This window comes from Pyxicephalus adspersus, chromosome 7 (genome assembly GCF_032062135.1).
Source record: "Pyxicephalus adspersus chromosome 7, UCB_Pads_2.0, whole genome shotgun sequence".
Lineage (NCBI taxonomy): Eukaryota > Metazoa > Chordata > Amphibia > Anura > Pyxicephalidae > Pyxicephalus > Pyxicephalus adspersus.
The window spans coordinates 63,884,272-63,904,440 of NC_092864.1; the positions used below are offsets into that span (position 1 = coordinate 63,884,272).

The following is a 20,169-nucleotide window of genomic DNA, read 5'->3' on the forward strand; positions in this document are numbered from 1 at the left end:
AGTCCCAGTTGGGGCTTTCTTTTAAGATGGAGACCCCTCCCTCTGTGCCATCTGTTCATCTGTTTCATGCTTAGGCTCACATATTGTGCTACAGAGCGTGAGGGATGGGGCACATATTTTTATGGATGGCTGCCTAAGAGAGGCCTGCAGGTGCCATCGTCTGTGTTGTGTCAGGTGATGGGGTGAGAAAGAACCCAGGAGAGACAGGTGTGGGAGTGAATGCCTATGTGTCTTCTTCTCGACAAAAGAAAATAGTTACTTCAAAAACTGAGACGTTTTTTATGAGAACCAATGGCTGCTACCTTTTAACAATACTGGAGAAAGATGATCTGTGGAATTTATTTAAAGACCAAATACATCTGTAAATGTGTGTACACATACTAAACTTTTGTCATTGTGAGAGTTTCTGGTGAAAATATAACTTCTGTACAGCTGCCTCCAATATCGCTTATTGATCAACAGCTAAGGCTATGTACACACGTGCAATAATTGCCATTGGAAAGGATCTTTTACAATCCTTTCCAACGAGTAACGACTGCACGATGCATGAACGAGTGTTGTACATACAGCACCTTTCTGCTCTATGGAGAGGGGAGGAGCGGCACCCCGCTACGCTCTCTCCCCTTTACTTCCATCACGATCATTCATTGTCCATGGATCCGCCAGAACGTTTGTTTAGACCCGGGTGCCCACACTTTTTTGGCTTGCGAGCTACTTTTAAAATGACCGAGTCAAAATGATCTACCAACAATAAAAACTTGGACTTAAAACCCCCTGTGCACAGTAGAGTTTATTTTGAAAGGCAGGGCTCCTTCACAGGGCAATTTACTTGCATTGCCTTTGCAATCTACTGGTAGCTTGTGATCCACCTGTTGGGCACCCCTGGTTCAGACGATGGATGATGGGCACTGTACACATGCAAGATTCTTGTCCGATATCAGCCCTAAACCGATTATCGGGCGAGAACCATTGCATGTGTGTACCTAGCCTAACAACCACTGTTATTTTTTTATGGAGGAAGATGCAGGGGGTGCCTCTTGCTTATATTATAACTCTTCATGAAACAGAATGGTGCTGTCTGAACAGTGCTTTTTGGTTGCTACATTCTGAGAAAATGACCACCAATGTTCCTCTCCAGCGACAGTAAGGTAGAATCTGCAGACCAATAAAAAACTGTGCTGAGCCAAACTCCTAAATGCTCCCATCCAACTGAATAGGAGTGGTTGGGAACAATTTTTACATGCTTTTACATGTGGTTGTGTTTGCATTGTGGAGGGGTTGTGGCTTGTGTTCCTTGTTATATTGTGACTGTATTCATGCCCACCATTCCCACTTATAGACAGATTGTAGCTCAAGTGCCCTCGGCCCACTGTAAAAAAATGTTGTTGCTGATGAATGTAAACCAAAATCTGGACTAACAATTCTTTACCTTTTTTAGTTCCTAATGGTGCTGCTATGTATGCTGAGTTTGATGAAATACTTTGAAGGTAAGCACCAGCCATTGTCTGCATTACGTGTTTATTGTGATTGACCTAAGGCTCCGTACACACGTGCAATGGTTTTTGTCTGATAATCAGCTCAGGGCCGATATCGGATGAGAATCCAGTGTGTGTACAGCGCTTGTCGTCCATCGCCCGAACGACTGTCCTGGCGGATCCACGGATGATGGACAACGAACAATCATAATGGAAGTGAAGGGAGAGAGCACAGCGGAGTTCCGCTCCATCGTTCTCCCCCTCGCCTCTCCATAGAGCAGAACGGTGATGTATGTACAGCACTCGTTCATGCATTGTGCAATCGTTTATCGTTGGAAAGGATTGTGAAAGATCCTTTTCAGCAACAATTATTGCACGTGTGTACATAGCCTAAGCCTTGTCCACAAATTCATGGAGCCCAGAGAGCTTTGTGATCGTAGGAGAGTTAGTCAGGTTCATTCCCTAGGATTTTATTATTTATTTTTAATTGTGCTATAGTACTCAACCAGCCTCACTGTCACAAGTGCTATCATTCTGGTGTATTTTACATAAGCCCGTTATTTTTTTTAAACTTTAGGAAAAGAAAAGAGAGGGATGCAGTCCTATGTGAGGAGTACAAATCAAGTTACACAATCATTTTCAGAAAAGCGGTTCAGTTATTGTCATTTTATGTTTGGCAAAGGGTATTGCAATACCTTGGCTTACCTGTCCCAGACATTTCCAAAAGGCTGTTTTTCACACAGAGTCAGGCAATCTTCAAACAAAAATAAAATAATATATTTATCAATATGCAAAAAGAACTGAGACATTTCAAAAGTCATAAACCATATTAATGCAAACATCTGAAAATGATTTGTTTGAAATATAAAGAAACCATGCTCAAAATGTACGGCTTTACGTACCAGCAAAAAAAACATAGGCTCAGAAGACACACATAAATTTCTAACAAACACAACGAAAAAAGTTTCTGAAAATCCCATAAACAGAAACTTTATACCTAAAAAGTACAACTTCCTGGAACAGATTCCATGTGAATAATGAAGTCATAGAGGAATAAAGGTATACAGCTGAATTAGTGTATATTCTATATGGTATTTATTAGTGACTGAGGCTGAATTTAGCTTCATAGCTAATGAAATGAGAAATTTGGAGGCTACCACTGCTACATCCTAAAGGAGTTTGAGCTAGGACTCCTGATATCAATACATGTTCTGGTTCAATGGTTCACATAATGTTGAAAGAGTTATTAAAACAGCCACCCAGACAACTACAATTTTAAAGATAGGTCAAAAATGGCAGCCTACATATGTTTCTCAGTACAAATTTCGTTGAGGAGGTGTGCCAATGCTTTAAATGATCAGTACTGCCTAGGCGCAAACACCCCAAGGTGCCTGAAAGTAGCCTAAAAGTTTTTTAAATTTAAACACAAATCCTCTTTTGTAAACTTTAGGATCGCCAAATCCCAGATGCTCATTAAAATTAGAACTTAACTACCGAAAGTATCTGTCTTTCCAAAAGCTATTGCATATCATTGTGGAAATGGATGTGTTTTTGGTAGACATATAAAATTTCACTGTATCCTCTGCTTTCTTTGGTACATTTTTAGCCAGTGCGTCCTTCCGTAAGATGCCGGAATATGGAGTGACATAGGCAGTAATGCTACTGGTAACAGAGGACCCTCCAGTGATATTTGTGCTCTGTGATTTGTCCAATCAGCTTGTATTCTAGGAAGCGGACAGTGTTGTAGGTTCATAAATATATCCTAAATGTTGCTGCAGTGTTTGAGGAACAACAGGAGAGCAGAGGAGAGACTGAACAGGTTACTATATTCATCATTTACTTCTCTATTAGTACCAATATACCATGTTAAGTGCTTGTAGTTTCATTCCAAATAAAGTCTCAAGTTCAGTTAAAAAACAGCTGTTGAGGGTTTAGCAATACACAAAGAAATCAGAAAGTTTAAAACACATTAAACATTGAAATGAAAGTTGACCAGCTAGTTCAGAAATGTGTAATAGTGAGATTTAAAAAAAAAATTATATTAAAGTTTCAAAATAGTTTTACAAAAATGAGCTTAACACAAGAGTGGAAAGTTCTAGGGAATGAAGTATGTATGAAGAGGAGTCATAGATTAGTTATTTGAAGCTACAAAATTATTATCTCATTTTTCATGCATGAGTGTAAACCTGTAGCTGGTAAGAATCATGAGAAATACACTAACATTACATTACAGTGAGATATTCCTCCATTCTTCTGAAGCATAATGAGTGTAAAATGGAGATGGAGAACAGGGAGGTGAAACTGTAAAAAGAAAAGCAATGGGGGAGCAGGTAATGGGGAAGGAAGTATGTATCAGGGATAATGGTTTGTGATGTTCAGGTCCATGTTTTGAGTTCTTAAAGTAAGAGACAGCTATGATATTCTGTGTATAGGATCCCTCGGAAAGTAGCTACAGCAAGTAGCGATTGTAGAGTAGAGATTGCTTTATCCTCCCTAGCGTTCTAATTCTGTCCATATTTCTATGCAAAAAGCATTCTTTTTTTTTGCATGGAAATTTATTTTACATTGTAGGCCTATAATTCTCAGGTATAACTTACATATTCCAGGTTTGCTGGATCACCCAGCTTCACTGATGAAAGTGAATCTTCTCTAGCTTTGGAGAGCTTTAATAAATCAGGCCCAATGAGGAAATAGTAAAGCACAGGGCTTCACATGCTCACTTCCCCCTTCCCTCTTCATAGAACAGAACAGCAATGTGTGTACGGTGCTCATTCATCTGTCACTGGAAACTAATATGAAAGATTGTTTCCAGTGACAGAAGTCTGACCAATGTCTGTACTTTAGTGCTGTTTAGTTCACCTTTCACTTACTGTAAAGCCATAAGGCAGGATGGGTTAGGTAAACTGCACCACTGCCATTCAACTATATGGGAGCACTTGGGAAGTATTCTGTGCATGTGCTTGCATGCAATTGTGAGGTTGCAATGGTTTGCAGTGCCCAGAGGCAGCTAACACAACACTTTTAGACCACATCTCTAGAAGCCTTAGGCGATGTACACACATGCAATAATTATCGTCGGAAACGAACAACTAAAGACCGCTCGTCCAATATTCGGTAATAAAAAAGTGCACAACGACTGGCCAACGAACAGCCAACAAATGTCCATCCCGGCGGATTTGATGGGGCGGCGGTCGTTCGCTATCTACTGTGTGTATGGTCATGTAGTGATTGTGGATTGTTCTGCGGTACACTTTCTCCTTTACATGTCACTTCCAGCACTGCTCAAATAACCGTATCTAGCGTGTGTACATTATTGGTGGATTATATTTGAACGATTGTATCGTTACAGCATGTACAGAATTGTGCACTATACAATCGTTCAAAATAATCGTCGTTAGACGATCATTTTCTAACGACAAATATTGCACGTGTGTACCTAGCCTTAAGGTCGGCTATCTATGTCAGGACTAAAAAAATAAATATTTTTTATATCAATGTTTTCTTCGCCAGGTTAATATGAAATATGCACTTATTGTTTGGTTAGCTGATTTAGTTTTTTTTCTGCTTAATATCTTTTGAAGATTCTGGCTCCGTCCTCACCCACCTTAGGACTTTTAGATGTTTTTGTCTACACATTTTCCACCACTCGTGTTGCATGTTCTTTAATAGCAAACAGATACAATAAACGTTTCCCAGTGAGAATGGGATGCCTTTATAATGGCCATGGAAGGTGTATGGTTGTGGGAATCCCAACTCTGAAACCTAACTACTGGAGATCCAAGGAAAATTAATAAGCCATTATGTGTTTTATTTGTACGGAATCTGCCAAAAATTAAAATATGAGATGTATGTGGATTAAGCCTTTAACCTACAGAACAGAACCAGTTATATTGTTCAAGGACTGTAATTGGAGTTTTGTTCACTTTTGGTATTCTCAGCTGACACTAGTCTAAGATATAAGCTATGTATATATAAAACTATGTTAAAGAAACGTATATTATTAAATTGCTGGATATTATTAATGTCATCAAACCTTCTGAAGATAATTCCTTTAGCAGAGGTGAAACATTCTACCTACTGGTGACAGCTTAAGCACATTGTATATGAAGCCATTGAAGCTGTCTTCACCCTTCTAATGCCCGCCAGCAGCAGCCAGCGTAACCTACATTAGGTCCACGACTGATGAGTGTATCCTTGTGGTATTTGGGCTGTAGATAGTTTGGAACAGATGTGCTTTGTAATAGGCTTGGAGACCCCCACCAATCCCACATTACATTTGTCTATTTTTCCCTGTTTCATTTTCCTTTGAAGATCCCAACATGGCAGCCAAACCTCACTGGCCAGCAGAATGTTGCAACACCAGACTACGGGCACAAAAACAAGCAGCAGAAAGCAAGTCAAAGCAGAAAGTATCTTTGGAATTGAATGGTCTCTAGAGTTTGCAAGTGAGCAATTTATATCTGTATCGTCTGCTCTTTTCAGATGGTGTAAACTTAAATAAACAAAGTCAACTTTTTCTTTGGAAAGCAGGAGCTTATGTTCCTCTTCTCAGCACATTTTGTGACCTAAGTTTAAGTTTTATTTAAACTTTTGTCAGTTTCAACTGTGTGGTGCCTATGGAGATACTTTAAATGCAGAATGATTATTAAGTGAATGTAATCTTAGTAGCTCAGGATTTTAGGGTGAATAGAGTTCATATAAAAGATTTACATTACTTTTACCCCATTCTAGCCCCAAGGAAGTCTTTGGTTGTGCAAGAGTTAAACTCCATCTTTCTCAAAATGGAACAATTAGATCCCCTTCCCCACCCATTTCCTGCTGAATATTTTTGTAGGGTTGTTTGCTTGTCTAGTAAACTCTAGCTGCAAAGGTAATCAGTGATCTGTTTTACATTAGCCTGGCTGCTCTGGAGAGGCTCCTGAAGGATTTCATTAGACTCTCATGCTGTTGGAGCCGGTGTTTTTGTTTTGTATGTTTATCTTTTGTACTATTCCCAGGAAAAACAAGAGGAAAATGTTGTGTTTGTTTCCAAAATATGGAGTTAAAACCACGATTTATGTATATACAATATGTAATTCTGTGTATAGGTTCCTGTTAAGATTGTCACTGCAAATACAAAAGAGATTGCAATGTTGGCAAATACATAGAAAGATTTGTAAATGGTCTGATCCTAGGCTGGGTTCCCATTATGGCCGTTTTTGCAAACTCCTGTGCTCTGGGTTTGCGTTAGCATTTGTTGTATTAGGAAAGTCGGCTCATTTGAATTGGCTGCCCAACACACTACTAACCGAAATGTTGTGTATGCTTCATTTTCAAATCTTTTCACTTCCGTGCATTGTGCTTCAGAGTGCTGGGAAAGTGTGTCTAGGATGCCATACAGAACGAATGGCAATGCAGTGCACCAATACATGTGATTTTATTTCCGTGTATTTATATAGCGCCGACATATTATGAAGCGCTTTAACTGTTCCTCAAAGGAGCTCACAATCTAACGTCCTTACCATAGTCATATGTCATTAACACAGTCTAAGGCCAATTTTGAGGGGAAGCCAAATAACCTAACTGCATGTTTTTAAGATGTGGGAGATGCCACTTATAAACCTATGGGTAGATGCAAAACACTGGTGGGAACAAGTCTTTAGTTTCTATTTTATTTTTAGAGGGGCACTTGATTGGAAGGAAGCCTGCCCTAAGAATAAAAAAAGTGAAAAGTATTTTAAGTATGGCAATGGTTTATAATAGACAGTGCTTTAGCAAATTAATGTAATCCAGTGAGGATTTGCACTTTAAATGGCAGACTTTATAATGGAAATTAATAATTATCCCTAATGTGAATGGATCAATATGGGGGCAATGGAGTGGTATTGGCCCTGGATTTAAGAAAAGGATACATACATTTATTTTTAGGGCAGTGAAAGTTGTGTAAGAACTGCCAACCATTTATTGCCTAAAATCAACCCTCAAAAATGAAATAAAGAATACTTGTTGCACTTTAGAGGAATTTACGTTATATTTCATACACATTTATTTTAACTTTCTCAGACATTATACTTCTCTATATAATACTAGGTACATATCAGTGTATTACTTCACTAATGTGGCATATTGTCATTTCATTAAAGCTATGTTTGCCACTCAAATGACATAAAAATGAGTTTTAAATGAACTTATAGAAAGGAACCAGTATATATAAAAACATATTGTGGAATACTTAATGGTTAAATATGGAAGCAATTCTCATGCTGTTACAACATTAATTGAGTTGCACAATTTTATACATAGGAGAGGGTTGTGTGGAATTAAGGATTCTTGTACAGCTGTTAATATTTTTATTGCACAAAGACAAGAGACTGTCAGCGCATTCTTAGAGGATAAAGCAGCATGACCCGTCTTGAAGAGGATTTAATGTTATGTTAAGGGAGCTGTTTGGAGACCTTTCCTGCTGACAGAATGCCCCAGAAGTGTGTCTGTCATGTGTGATGATGGCATGGTACAATTATGCTGACATCCCACAACACATTTCTCTCCATATTGTGTTTCAGCTACAATATGTACTAACAAACCCGTATTATACTCAGAAACTATATTTCCAGAGTGCATCAGTAGCTGGTAGTACCAAGTATGTGATCAAACCACAGTGATCTTTGAAAAACATATCAATTTGACCCCAACATTTCAAGCACTGGGCACGTTGGAGTGTGATCCAACTGTGTTACAGTACATCTTTCCTTAGACACCCGTATAAACATGTATGCTTATATCCTATGGTGCATGGCAGCAAAATTTGTTCTCTGTTTGTATGAAATAAGTTACTAAAAAGGGCAGTCCGGTGGCTCAGAGGTAGCACTCTTGCCAGGACACCATCGAATCTCGGCCGGGACACCATCTGCATGGAGTTTTCAGGTTCTCCCCGTGTCTGCGTGGGGTTCCTCGGGATCCTCCACACTCCAAAAACATGCAGTTAGGTTAATTGGCTTCCATCCCAAAATTGGCTTTAGACTATATAAATGAAATATGACCACAGTAGGGACATTAGATTGTGAGCTCCTTTGAGGGACAGCTAGTGACACAACTATGGACTTGTACAGCGCTGCGTAATATGATGGTGCTATATAAATACTGTGTAATAATATTTCCAAGCCTAAATATTCAGCCTATTTGTATTGATATCTAAGGACTTTAGCTAGGTACACACGTGCAGTTATCATCTGATAATCGGCTCAGGGCTGATAACGGACAAGAATCTTGCGTGTGTATAGCACTCATCGCCTGTCATCCGAATGATTGTCGAGGCGGATCCACGGACGATGGACAACGAACGATCATAATGGAAGTGAAGGGGAGAGAGTGCAGCGGGTGCTGCTCCGTCATTCTCACCCTCCCTTCTCCATAGAGCAGAATGGTGATGTATGTATAGCACTCGTTTATGCATCGTGCAGCCATTGGAAAGGATTGTGAAAGATTGCACGTGTGTATATTAATATACCATCAGATTGTTCCAGATACGTAATTTATGTGGATCTTTTGTTGGGAAGCTGTGCTAAGGTTAAAGCCATGTTCAGAAGGACAATTGATATCCAAGCTTTTATGGATTCCCACTTTTAACCATAAGGCATCCAGAAGCATTGAGTGGCAGTTTTGTTTGCAAGCAGTTGCTGTTAGCAGTTGCATGTTTTCATGTTTGGCTTGCACTGATCGCAAAGTATTATAGAATATTTGCTTTCCTGCTGTAATACTCCAAACCACTGGAGAACATAATTTGCAGAAGCAACCCTATTCAAATCTATGGAAGCAGTTGAGTTGAGGCTTCCCTAAGATACAACATTTCCACAAAATGTTCTTCAATTGCCCCAGGTCCAAGGACTGGTTGACATCAGTGAACCACAGCAGTTCTGTTGGAAAGAAAACCTCCTCATCATCTTAGCCTTAGTCATTTTAATGTTGTAAATGTAACTTATCTGTTACGTCTGTCCTGATTTTACTGCAGCTTTTGTCACCATGGAAGAAATTTCCCCTTACTTCCTGTCCAGGTGACTGGTGGCAAAACAGAACAGACAACCGAAAACTCCTAGGTCGGGACAGAGACAGCATTTAACCTCTGAGAGATGCTTTAACAATTCTACACCCTATCCAAAATGAAAAGAAGAATTCTGGCCAGAGTCCGACATCAGGAATCTAGGTCTCCCTACTATAAACAGGGCATGATTTAATAAAGCTCTTCTAGGGTGGAGAGGATACACTTTCATTGGTGAAGCTGGGAGATCCAGCAAACCTGGAATGAATCTGGTCCAGGATTGAAAACATTTGCTAACAAATAGCAAATTACTTTGAAGAAATTAATTCTAAATTGGCTGGATCACCCAGGTTCATCGATGAAAGTGTATCTTCTCCAGCCTTTTGAGAGCTTTAATAAATCATGACCATTGTCATGTCTTTACTAAAATGACTGTATGCCATATCATAGTGGAATATTGTCTTATTAATTTTGCAAGGTAAAATAGTAATAGTTGATAAAATAGAATATAATTACTACTCAAGTGCCCTGAAACTGCATCTTAACTGTAAAATAACCCCAAACTTTTAATTTCCAGTTTGAAAATAATAAGTAATAAAAAGTATTATCTTATGTCTATACAATATACACTTTCACTCTAATAGGCTGAACATATTTTACTACATTATTCTCATGTTACATTGTAACCCTTGTAGCTTTACAGTCTGAGAACTTTTTTATATTTAAACAGATTCTGTCTCCCCCTACTGGTTACACATAAAAAGTGAACATTTTACTAAGCTGGCACCACAACCAAGGTTCACATTCTTTGACACTAGAACTTTGGAGACAGGAACAGCAAACAAGGACTACGCAAACTTTAAATAATTTGTTCCAATTAAAGGTCCTTTTGATTAAAAAAATAAACCCAAGGCAACATTAAACCTGCCCATAGATCAGGGGTTTAAAACTCTGGCCCCGGGGGGCCACGGGTAGCCCCGCTACTACAATTCCCAGCATCACGCATGTCTATAGACCAGCAGGCTCTCTGCCTATGCGTAGCCCCGCATTTCACTTTTTTTTACACGTAGGGAATTGTAGTAGCGGTGCTATTTCTCTATTTTAAAGGCTTGTTTCAGATTAAATGTTAAGCAAAACCTCTTTGTTTTCATATGAAAAGGCTTTATATCTTAATGGGAAGGAAAAACTTCCTCAATTTTTTAAAAATCAAGTTTGGCCAGCTACTTTGTCTAAGTTTTTAATTTTGGCCCTCTGTGTATTCGAGTTTGAGACCCCTGCCATAGATATAAGATTATAAACTGACCCCAATTCTATGAAGATTAGGGAATGGCTGTAATGTCTTTGGTACCATGTTCGATTTTCCTAGTTATTGTTAGTGATTTAGGCCAATTTGTTTTCCATCCAACTGACATTTATTCAGACCATATATTCCCTTACCCACACATGCTGTAATGTCTGTTCATTCACTATTTTGCTTTACCTGTATACAAGTTGAATTGTGTTGCCATTCATTGCAATGGCCCAATGATCAAATGCAAATACAAAGTCAATACAAAAGCACATTAAGAAACAGGCAAGGTGCGTGGTGGTTGCTGAAAAAAGCCAGGTGTGTTTTTTGGTCTGTGGATATGTTTTGAGAACAAACTGAAATGGACACAAAACAAAGTTCACATGTAAATGCTTCTGACTCCTAAATGATTTCATGAGGATTCTTGGAAAAACAAACAAAGGTATACCCTTTAATAAACATAACTAAAGGTATGATGACAATAAAAAAAAAAGATGAAATGTCACTTGTATGGGTCATAACACATTTAAACTACCCCCCACCCCATGCACCCACAGCAAATTTTACTGTGTTTATAATTTAGACTAGGAGGAAAGATGTATCTAGATGTGTCTTAGTTTGGCCATAGAGAGACCATGTTTTCTGCTATAGATGGGAGTGATCCCTGTATCTTGTGTCTGAACTAAAATAGTGATGAATGCTGAATTCTGATGAAGCATATTTTGCGAAACGTGTCGGGTAAAAAGACAAAAACGTGAATGTTAATATACCTTCAATGTACAGAAGATATTATGTTTTTGGTAAAAGACAACCCATGTTAGCTTGCTCTATGTACATAAAATACTTTTGAATTTGTTTTATTTTATTGATATTTTGTTGAAACTGCCCAATATTAAGTCCCCTACTGTTACACTCATCGCTATCTAAAGTGATGAGTTTCTTCAATGTTTGAATACATAGGCAATTGCTCAATCTTTAAAGGATTTAAGAAACTAGTTAGTTACATTTATTAAAGCATCTGAAAAATTAGTTAAAAGCATGAAAAATTATTTTTTTTAAAAAGAGTGGAAAAATGAATCTTTAAATGACTGTTGCAGTCCAAAGTAAAAGCTTACACAGACCGTTATACAATGAAGCTGCAAAGACATCCAGTTTAACTTTTCTACATTACGAGCAGATGTGATTGGAACAAAATAATGATTCCATGGAAAGTTTGCATGATTCTTGTATAGCCATAGTTTGTAGTGTTTATGTTAGGTTTTAAAATAAGTGCATCTGGTTTGCCTCACTAAAATTGTTATATTGAAGAAAAAAAACTCTAATCTAAGGTTAACCTTAGTTGAGTTTAGGCTTTCTTTAAGCATGGCTGGTGTCATACAGGCATAGTACTGACCAAAAAAATCAAAGTCATTGTAAACTTGTAGAAGAAAACCTCTACTATTATGCTAAGAGCTACCAGTACGGATAATTTGTAGCAGCCAGGCAATTGTCAGTAATGGTATGAATACTCTGTTATTAATGGAGGGCCTGAGCCTACCTAGGTGTATATCTATGATGGGCCTGGACACCATCAGGTGCCACATCAGCACACACAGATAGACAGCACAATTTATCTCTATGGGATATACTTATCTTTGTCTTGGTTTCTTGTTGTTGACCTTGATTGTTGCCAGACTAGATAACCTTGGCATCTTAGCAGACCCCTTGCTGTCTTACATTTGCTGCTGGAATTTTTATTTGGATGTAGCTCAACTCTAACATAAATCCTTGCCTGCTGACTATATTGCTGTTATTTCTAATCATGAATAGATAAATAGATGACACAATTGTTAATATTATTATAATGTTTTGTGCATGATCCTGGAAACCAACTAAGTTACATAGTCAGGTTGAAAAAGACATAATTCCATCAAGTTCAACCACTAGGGAAATAAACATATCCCAGATATAAACCCCATGGACATAGTTGATCTAGAGGAAGGCAAAAAAAAAACCCTAGTACAATTTGCTCCATCAGGGGAAAAAAATATCTTCCTGATTCCCAATCGGATGTTCCCTGGATTAACAGTCTCTGTTATCTTTACTTAAAATCCTTAATGCCCAGTTATATTCTGTGCTTCTATAAATCATCAAGCTTTCTCTTAAAGCAATCTATAGTAGTTGCTGAAACTACTTCCTGAGGGAGCCGATTCCACATTCATCTAGCTTTATGAAAATTGGGTTGGTTAATGTAAAAAATAACTGCATTTAACGTTCATGTAACTCAACCCTTGATGGCTGACTATCCCTTAAAAATTCTGATCAAGACTTTATAGAATACCTGACAATATGATTGGGTTTTGTATTATAATCTTGCATAACATTTTCAAGGTATCCAACTTAAAAGTACATTCTGAGAAAGTAAAATCACCACCAAATTCCTGTAATATTTGAACCCAATAGCTATGGCTGATTTGCTAATGCATACCAATTTATTCTAGGATCAGAAATTTAAAAATGTTAAAAATTATAAACTGATTTAATATTTGTTGCTTTTTATTAAAAAAAAAGTTAATAGCCCAATATAAGAGATTTAGTAAATTATAGCTTTTGTTGTAAGATTCACCTTCAGTTCCAGTACTATATTTTGCTGGTAGGGTCCCTCATTGTAATGGTCAGATCATTCAACTCCCTTCTTCTGAGCTCAAGTTGAACTAATTTCTCTGTCACTCTGCTAATCTCTCTCATCAGTTCCTTGTACTGCTTTTTTCCACTCCATACCTGCTGTACAGGGAAGGCAAAAGGCTGATACCAGATGAAATTAATATACCAATTACTGTAAAAAAAAAAAATGAATGTACTAATAATGTAAAAAAAAATTCATTTAAGTTATGCAGAACCGGCAACAGAAATTTCTGGATTCTTTAATAGTTAAACTTCTTGGGCCACCTTCCTCCATGTTTTAATGTTCCAGCAATGCAAAGTCAAGCTCTTTACATCGGGGCCTGGTACAGAAGAACCCCTTGTCCCTTCTTCCCCAATGGCAGCCCTGAGGCTATGTTAGGACTAGCAGTTTTTGCAGGCGGTTTGGAGCAGTTTCACTGTTGGAGCACATGGGGGTCTGGTTTTTGACAAAGGGGAAGAGAGTTTTTTTTTCCCCCTTTATTTAAGGTGCGTACACACTTCCAATTTTTATCGTTCCAATCGAACGACGAACGATCGATTGGGCAAAAAATCGTTCGTAAAAAAGTAACCAACGACGCCGACGAACGAGGAAAGTCGCTGGAAACGAACGACCGGACCGGCGGATCGGATTGGACGACGATTGTTGAACATCGTTCGTGTGTACGGTCGTTCGTTGATCATCCATGTTCAGAGCATGCGTGATGAACGAACGTCCGTTCACTTTCCTGTCGTGCACATAGTTCCTCTATCGCTTAAACGATCGTATCTATTGTGTGTACAATATCTACGAACGATCGTGTCGTTACCTCTATGTGCAGTATCGGTGCTATACGATCGTTCATATATATCGTGCAGGAACGTTCGTCGTTCGTTTTCCGGCGATAATAATTGGAAGTGTGTACGTAGCTTTAGCATGCTGGATTCTAGAGGACCTTCAATGGATAGGAGAGGGGGTGTACATGTTCGCTGCCCTATTTCCTATCCAAGAAGGTTGCAAGTCTGTTAATAGGTCTCCTTTTAATATTAGGAGGGAGTTCCTACGTTTTTGTTTTAAAGTAAAAAAAAAGCTTTACAAGGCAATAAAAATACAAGAAACTGCAAATAAATGCCTACACAAGCATTTGTAAATGTCTTGAAAAAAAAGTGTTTTTGCATCAAGCTGCTCCTAGGTGCTTATTGGTCAACTGTATGTGCCGAGAAGCTATCAACATGTTTTTTAGGATAGCCTAAAAAATTTTTTAGTACTAATAATGAATTGAAAATAAATACAGAAACTGATATTTGTAGTGATCTCTCATATTGGTGGTTAGTGACGAAATGCCCATTTACTACGATGGAGAACTACCCCTCCACATTAATGGTCAATAAAATGCTCCCTTACACTGGTGGTCATTGGAGGAGTGCCCTCTTAGATTGGCGATTGGTCTTAGACTCTTTGGTGCTATAGAATCCTGGTTGGGAATGGCTAATCTACCGGAAAGATTGATGCTATATTTGTACGTAGTTATATGATCCTATTATTTTTTCTGATTTCTCTTTCCTACTCATTTATTGTCCAGGGGTGTCAAACTCAGGCCTGCAGCCAAATCTAATTAGGCCCGCGAGAAAACAGCAAATTTCCACTAGAGCTGGCCTGCAACCACAAATACCAGAATGCTCTGCTGGCACGTCAATCTGGACCCACAAGCGCCCTCTCTTCTGTTGACATTCATTGGCGACCTTCCTCAATAGTAAATTTTTTTAATAGATATCAAAGTTGGCCTGCGACTTTGTCCAAATTTTTCATTTTGGCTCACTGTGTATTTGAGTTTGACACTTCTGTCCTAGAATACCAATACCATTTTTTTTAGTTCTTTTCTGTAAAGTGCTAAATAACATAGGCTGGTTCAGTTAATAGGGGTCACAAACAAAACCTAAATGTTGACTTGACCATGGGGGCCCCTATAGTGAATGTACTGCAGAAAGACTCAAATTTAAATCAATGGGAAGCATGGTGAGACTGATAGTCCTTAAACTGCGTACATACGTGCAATAATTATCGTTGGAAACAAATGACTAACGACCGTTTGTCCGATAATCGTTAACAAAAAAGGTGCACAACGACACCAGGATTGTCGCTGGAAATGAACGACTGTCCCAGCGGATCTGATTGCACAACAATTGTTCACTATCTATTGTGTGTACGGCCGTTCGATGATCGTGGACAGTTCTGCAATACACTTTCTCCTTTATATGTCCCTTCCTGCATTGTTCAAACAATCGTATCTAGCATGTGTATATTATTGGTGGATTATATTTGAATGATCATATCGTTACATGTACAGAATTGTGCACAATACAATCATTCAAATATAATCGTGCATAATCGTTAGCCGTTTGATTTTTAACGACAATTATTGCACGTGTATACCTAGCTTAGGAAGATTAAAAGCCTTATTTACCCCAATGAAAAATCAAAACATAGTTGGGTATTTTTCATTTGTAAAATGTTACCAAATAGAAAGGCAATTGGATGACTTACAGACCTCATAAGCAGTACATATACTTTAACTATACATTGTCATTTTTAGGGGTCTATTTATAAGGAAATGATTCACTGAAACATTTCCTGGTGGAGAATTTTCCAGGTCAATGCATTTTAAAGGCAGTTATTGATTAGAATTTGAAACTTAAAGTTAAACTGAGAAAAAAAAAAGTTATCGTTAGATATTTGAAGATGCTCAGTTTAAATATGTACTGAAATAAAGATTTACCCCAACATTATGAGACACCGCAGCGTATTACACTGCCTGTCTTTTATGTCCGAGGAATGTGCCTGTTTCTAAAGGCGACACAACAATCTGAGCTCAGTCTAGTCTGATTAATGTGTCTCTGTTAATTGTCTGTAAAGGGGCAGTTTAAGGTCTGTGTGTAACCAAGTTATTGTACCAGGCCTGGCTGTGCATGTGAAAGAAGGGATTAGGGGTGAAAGTGGAACAGAGGTTCTCTCTGAAACAGGGTGCCCTCCTCGGGGGTCACAAGTAACACCCCTTCCTTTCAGGTAACTTTACTATGCTCTGATAAATCCCAAAGGCCACTTTTTAAAATCCATTCCCTTCTCTTCAGCTTTCAGTTTCTATAATGTGACTTTCACTATTTCCCATGGCTGTTAGGGCTATTACTGTGGTTTATATAGCGAGCCGTGTGGCAAATAAACAGTCTCTGTTTCCTTTTCAATGCTACAGCCCCTGACAACAATAGGCATATTCTACTTAAATGCTGCACAAAATGACCATTCATATCAGTGCTTGTTGAAGTCATATTTTGTGGCACCCAGTGACGGCTAGCAGAAAACACAATATGTTGAGAAGGGTTCCTAAATTTATAATGTAAACATTTAAGATGTGGGAACTCATTTATCAATGTGCCAGAAATTAGAGCTATTTGTGTTGCTTCAAATCAACCAACCCATTTCAACCTTTCATTCTCCATTCTGTCTTTTGTCTGCATAGGCTTTCAAGTAATTACTTGTGACAAAACACAGACATTTCTATTTTCTATCAGATATTTTGGATGTTTTGTTCAATACCTTATAAAGTGGAGTACACAATATATCCCAAGAAAATAACTCTTAGCCCATGCTAGGATTTCCATAGTACAAATAAATTTGATACTCCAGCTTGACTGACCAAGATGGATTATTTTTTTTCCAAGTGCAAACATATTATATTGTGAAATAAGTTAAAAAAATAAATATATATTAAGATGTGAATGACATTTTACAACATTAACACTTAAGAAGTTTAACTTGTCATTGTTAGGTGCCATTTCTAGTAGATTTTTATTAGTTCATTTCATGACAATGTATAGGTTTCCCTTTACTCTCCTATGTTATGTTGAGGACATTAAAATACATTAAAAATAATTTTTTCATTGTTTTAGTTAAGTCGATATGAGTGATTGCATATTAATTTTCAGATTTCCAACCAGCAGGTGCTGCTGAATGATTATTTTATTTGTTTACCAGGTAAATCTTAGAGCAAAGTTAAGGTGTCTTAACCAAAAGTATTTACTATAATGTGTGACTACAATAGACTCCGGACTATCCGGCCTAATGCGGCGACAGGGTAGGCCAGATAATAAAAAAGTCGTATAGTCCGGACTTCCAATAATAAAGTACTTTACTCACCTCCACACACAGGCCAGCCTTCCTCTCGCCGCACCCGCGGACATCTGACACAGTTCCAGACAGCAGGCATCAGGTACGTCTCAACGTGCGCCATGCAGGAGCACCAGAGCAGACGTCCACCCGCACTGCTTTGGCATTTTATAATAGAGATTTTTTTTCCGCACTCCGTACTAGGATGGATAGTATGGAGGCCGGGTAGTCGCGAGCCAGATAGGCAAGAGCCTACTGTATTTGCTATGGCACATTTTCCCACTAGTTGGGACTCTTTCATTTGTCATTTTATCCACCATTACTGCCATCTTCTGTTTTTTGTTCTGAATTCAGAGAAATCGTGTCATTGGGCATCAATTGATGACATAACCTCATCAATTTCATCAAATTTCACCTCATTAACCTCATCAATTTCATCAATTTCCACCTGACCTGACAATTTCCAACTGACTCTTCCTTTCTTTCTAGAGCAGCCATGGTATTATTGTTAGTTGGTCAAAACTACATTAAAAGTAGATTTAAACCCAAACTGAATGACAACCTGGAATGGATCTGGTCCAGGATTAAAAACATTTGCCAACTAACAGCAGATGATTTGTGGTTTGCTTCAATACCCAGGTTCACCTATGATAGTCACTCTTCTCCAGGCTTGGAGAGCCTCAATAAATCAGGCTCAATGTGGTTTTGTGTTTTCCATCAGAAGCCCATTTGACAGTCTGACAACCTTGAAGCTTAGTTCAGATGCAGTGTCAGAGCATTACATTCTATTACAGAACATGCCCCAGATAGGATATTTATACTAGGTTCACCAGGTATTATTCTAATGAAAACTGCAACTGTGATATTATTTGTTTTACATAGTCTCTATTTAAGATGAAAGCAGGCCTATCACCAAAATGTTTACTTTACATAAAATGGTAGACAACAACAAAGTAAATTTACTATTTTTTTTTAAATGAGTGAAGCTGCTAACCTTTTGTCTTAATCATCAATCAAAACAGAATGGGAGTGCAGAGCCTCCTGGAATACATACCGCACGCATCCCAGGCGGCTCCTAGCTGCTCCGATCCTCAGCATGTGCAGAAAGGGCATTTTTCTACATTGAGGGGAAAGAAATACCAATCTCACGCATGCACAGTGAGATTGGCACTTTTTTCTCCCCTTTACACCAGGCTATGTTACCCGATCTTACACCTGCACAATGGGGACAAAGATGGTGGCGCCCGGATTCCAGGATAACTAGGAGACCCAATCAAGGACACCTCCAGCGGGATCAAGGGATATGAGGAATTAAGTAGGTAAGTATGTGTTTTTTTTTCTTTTCAGTTTAGTTCTGTTTTAAGGGTCTTCTGAACTAACTTCAACCTACAAAAGATGAAGGTGTACTGAGGGAAGGAGCTAAGAATTTGAAGACATAGCATTTAAAAGAAGCAAATCAAAAGAGAAAAGAGTTAAGAAAAAGTGACATTACAAACCAAGAAGCTAAAGTATAGAAATAAAAAAGTGCCGGTAAAAGCTTTGTCCATGTTAGAGAGGGAGAACAAGCAGTGATGAAATGGACAGAGCTCAGCAGGACATAGAGCAGAGGGATTGCTAAAGACACGGAAGCACCGTGTGAATCATTAAATCTGGGTGATAATGTGGCCATCATTTATGAACTAAGTTTTACAGCACAGTGCACTGCTGTTCACTACTTCTTCTAAAGGAAAGCAAACTCCTAAACATCACTGGTACATTTCAGCAACTAAAGGTGATGGCATCCCACTGTTGTATTTCCTTTAGTTGTTACATTTTAGGGCCAACTTGATCCAAAATTGTTTTGAGTTTAGGATAGGATTTGGGGGAAAAATAAGAACCCATTTAAGAAGATTTACTGCTGCCTGGATCTCATTAAAAGAACACTGTCATGGGGGATAATATTGGATACCATTACATGGTAATTCCCTAGTTGTCATTTTAAAATATTGGCCCTGACTTATTAAAGTTCTCCAAGGCTGGAGAGGATACACTTTCATCAGTGAGCCTGGGTGATCCAGCAAATATGGAATGGATCTGGTCCAGGATTCAAAACATTTGTTGCAAATAGCAAATTACTTTGAAGAAATCCATTCCAGGTTTGCTAGCTTCACTTATGAAAGTGCATCTTCTCCAGCCTTGGAGAGCTTTTTTAATCAGGCCCATTGACTTTAATGCTGCCTAAATTACTGGCTCATAACAAGTACTACTGTGGATCCAAAAATCCTCGTACCAATGCCAGATTATGTCTCTGTACCAGAGAACAGTAGACCTGCTTTCCCATGGTCAATGTTTCTTTAATTTAATTAAACAAATTCTAACATATTTGATATATTGGTGGGAACATGGGACATTTTGTGTTTTCTAGACAAGAGAGCACAGCATAACCGGGGAGGAAGAGGGTGTAAGTCACCTCTGACTGTGTAAACAGTTTAACTTTTGCATATATTAGCTAAATTTAGTTTTAATGTAAACTTAAAGAACCTGGAATAGATAGAAATAGCTGAAAATGTGTAAGCAGAACATGATGTATATTTTCCCATCTTTTAAATGG

General features: G+C 38.3%; 1 protein-coding gene across 2 annotated transcripts in view; it reads right to left on the bottom strand.

The window, feature by feature from the left end:
- The window catches only part of CDK15 (cyclin dependent kinase 15), a 91,518-nt gene that overhangs the window by 25,854 nt on the left and 45,495 nt on the right, over positions 1-20,169 (bottom strand). Inside the window, exon 12 of one of the 2 annotated variants that reach the window (XM_072418754.1) lies at positions 2,181-2,229. In XM_072418754.1, coding sequence (XP_072274855.1) covers positions 2,181-2,229 — 49 coding nt within the window. Of the gene's footprint in view, positions 1-2,170; positions 2,230-20,169 lie in introns of both variants that reach the window. The other variant, XM_072418755.1, reaches the window with a different exon arrangement.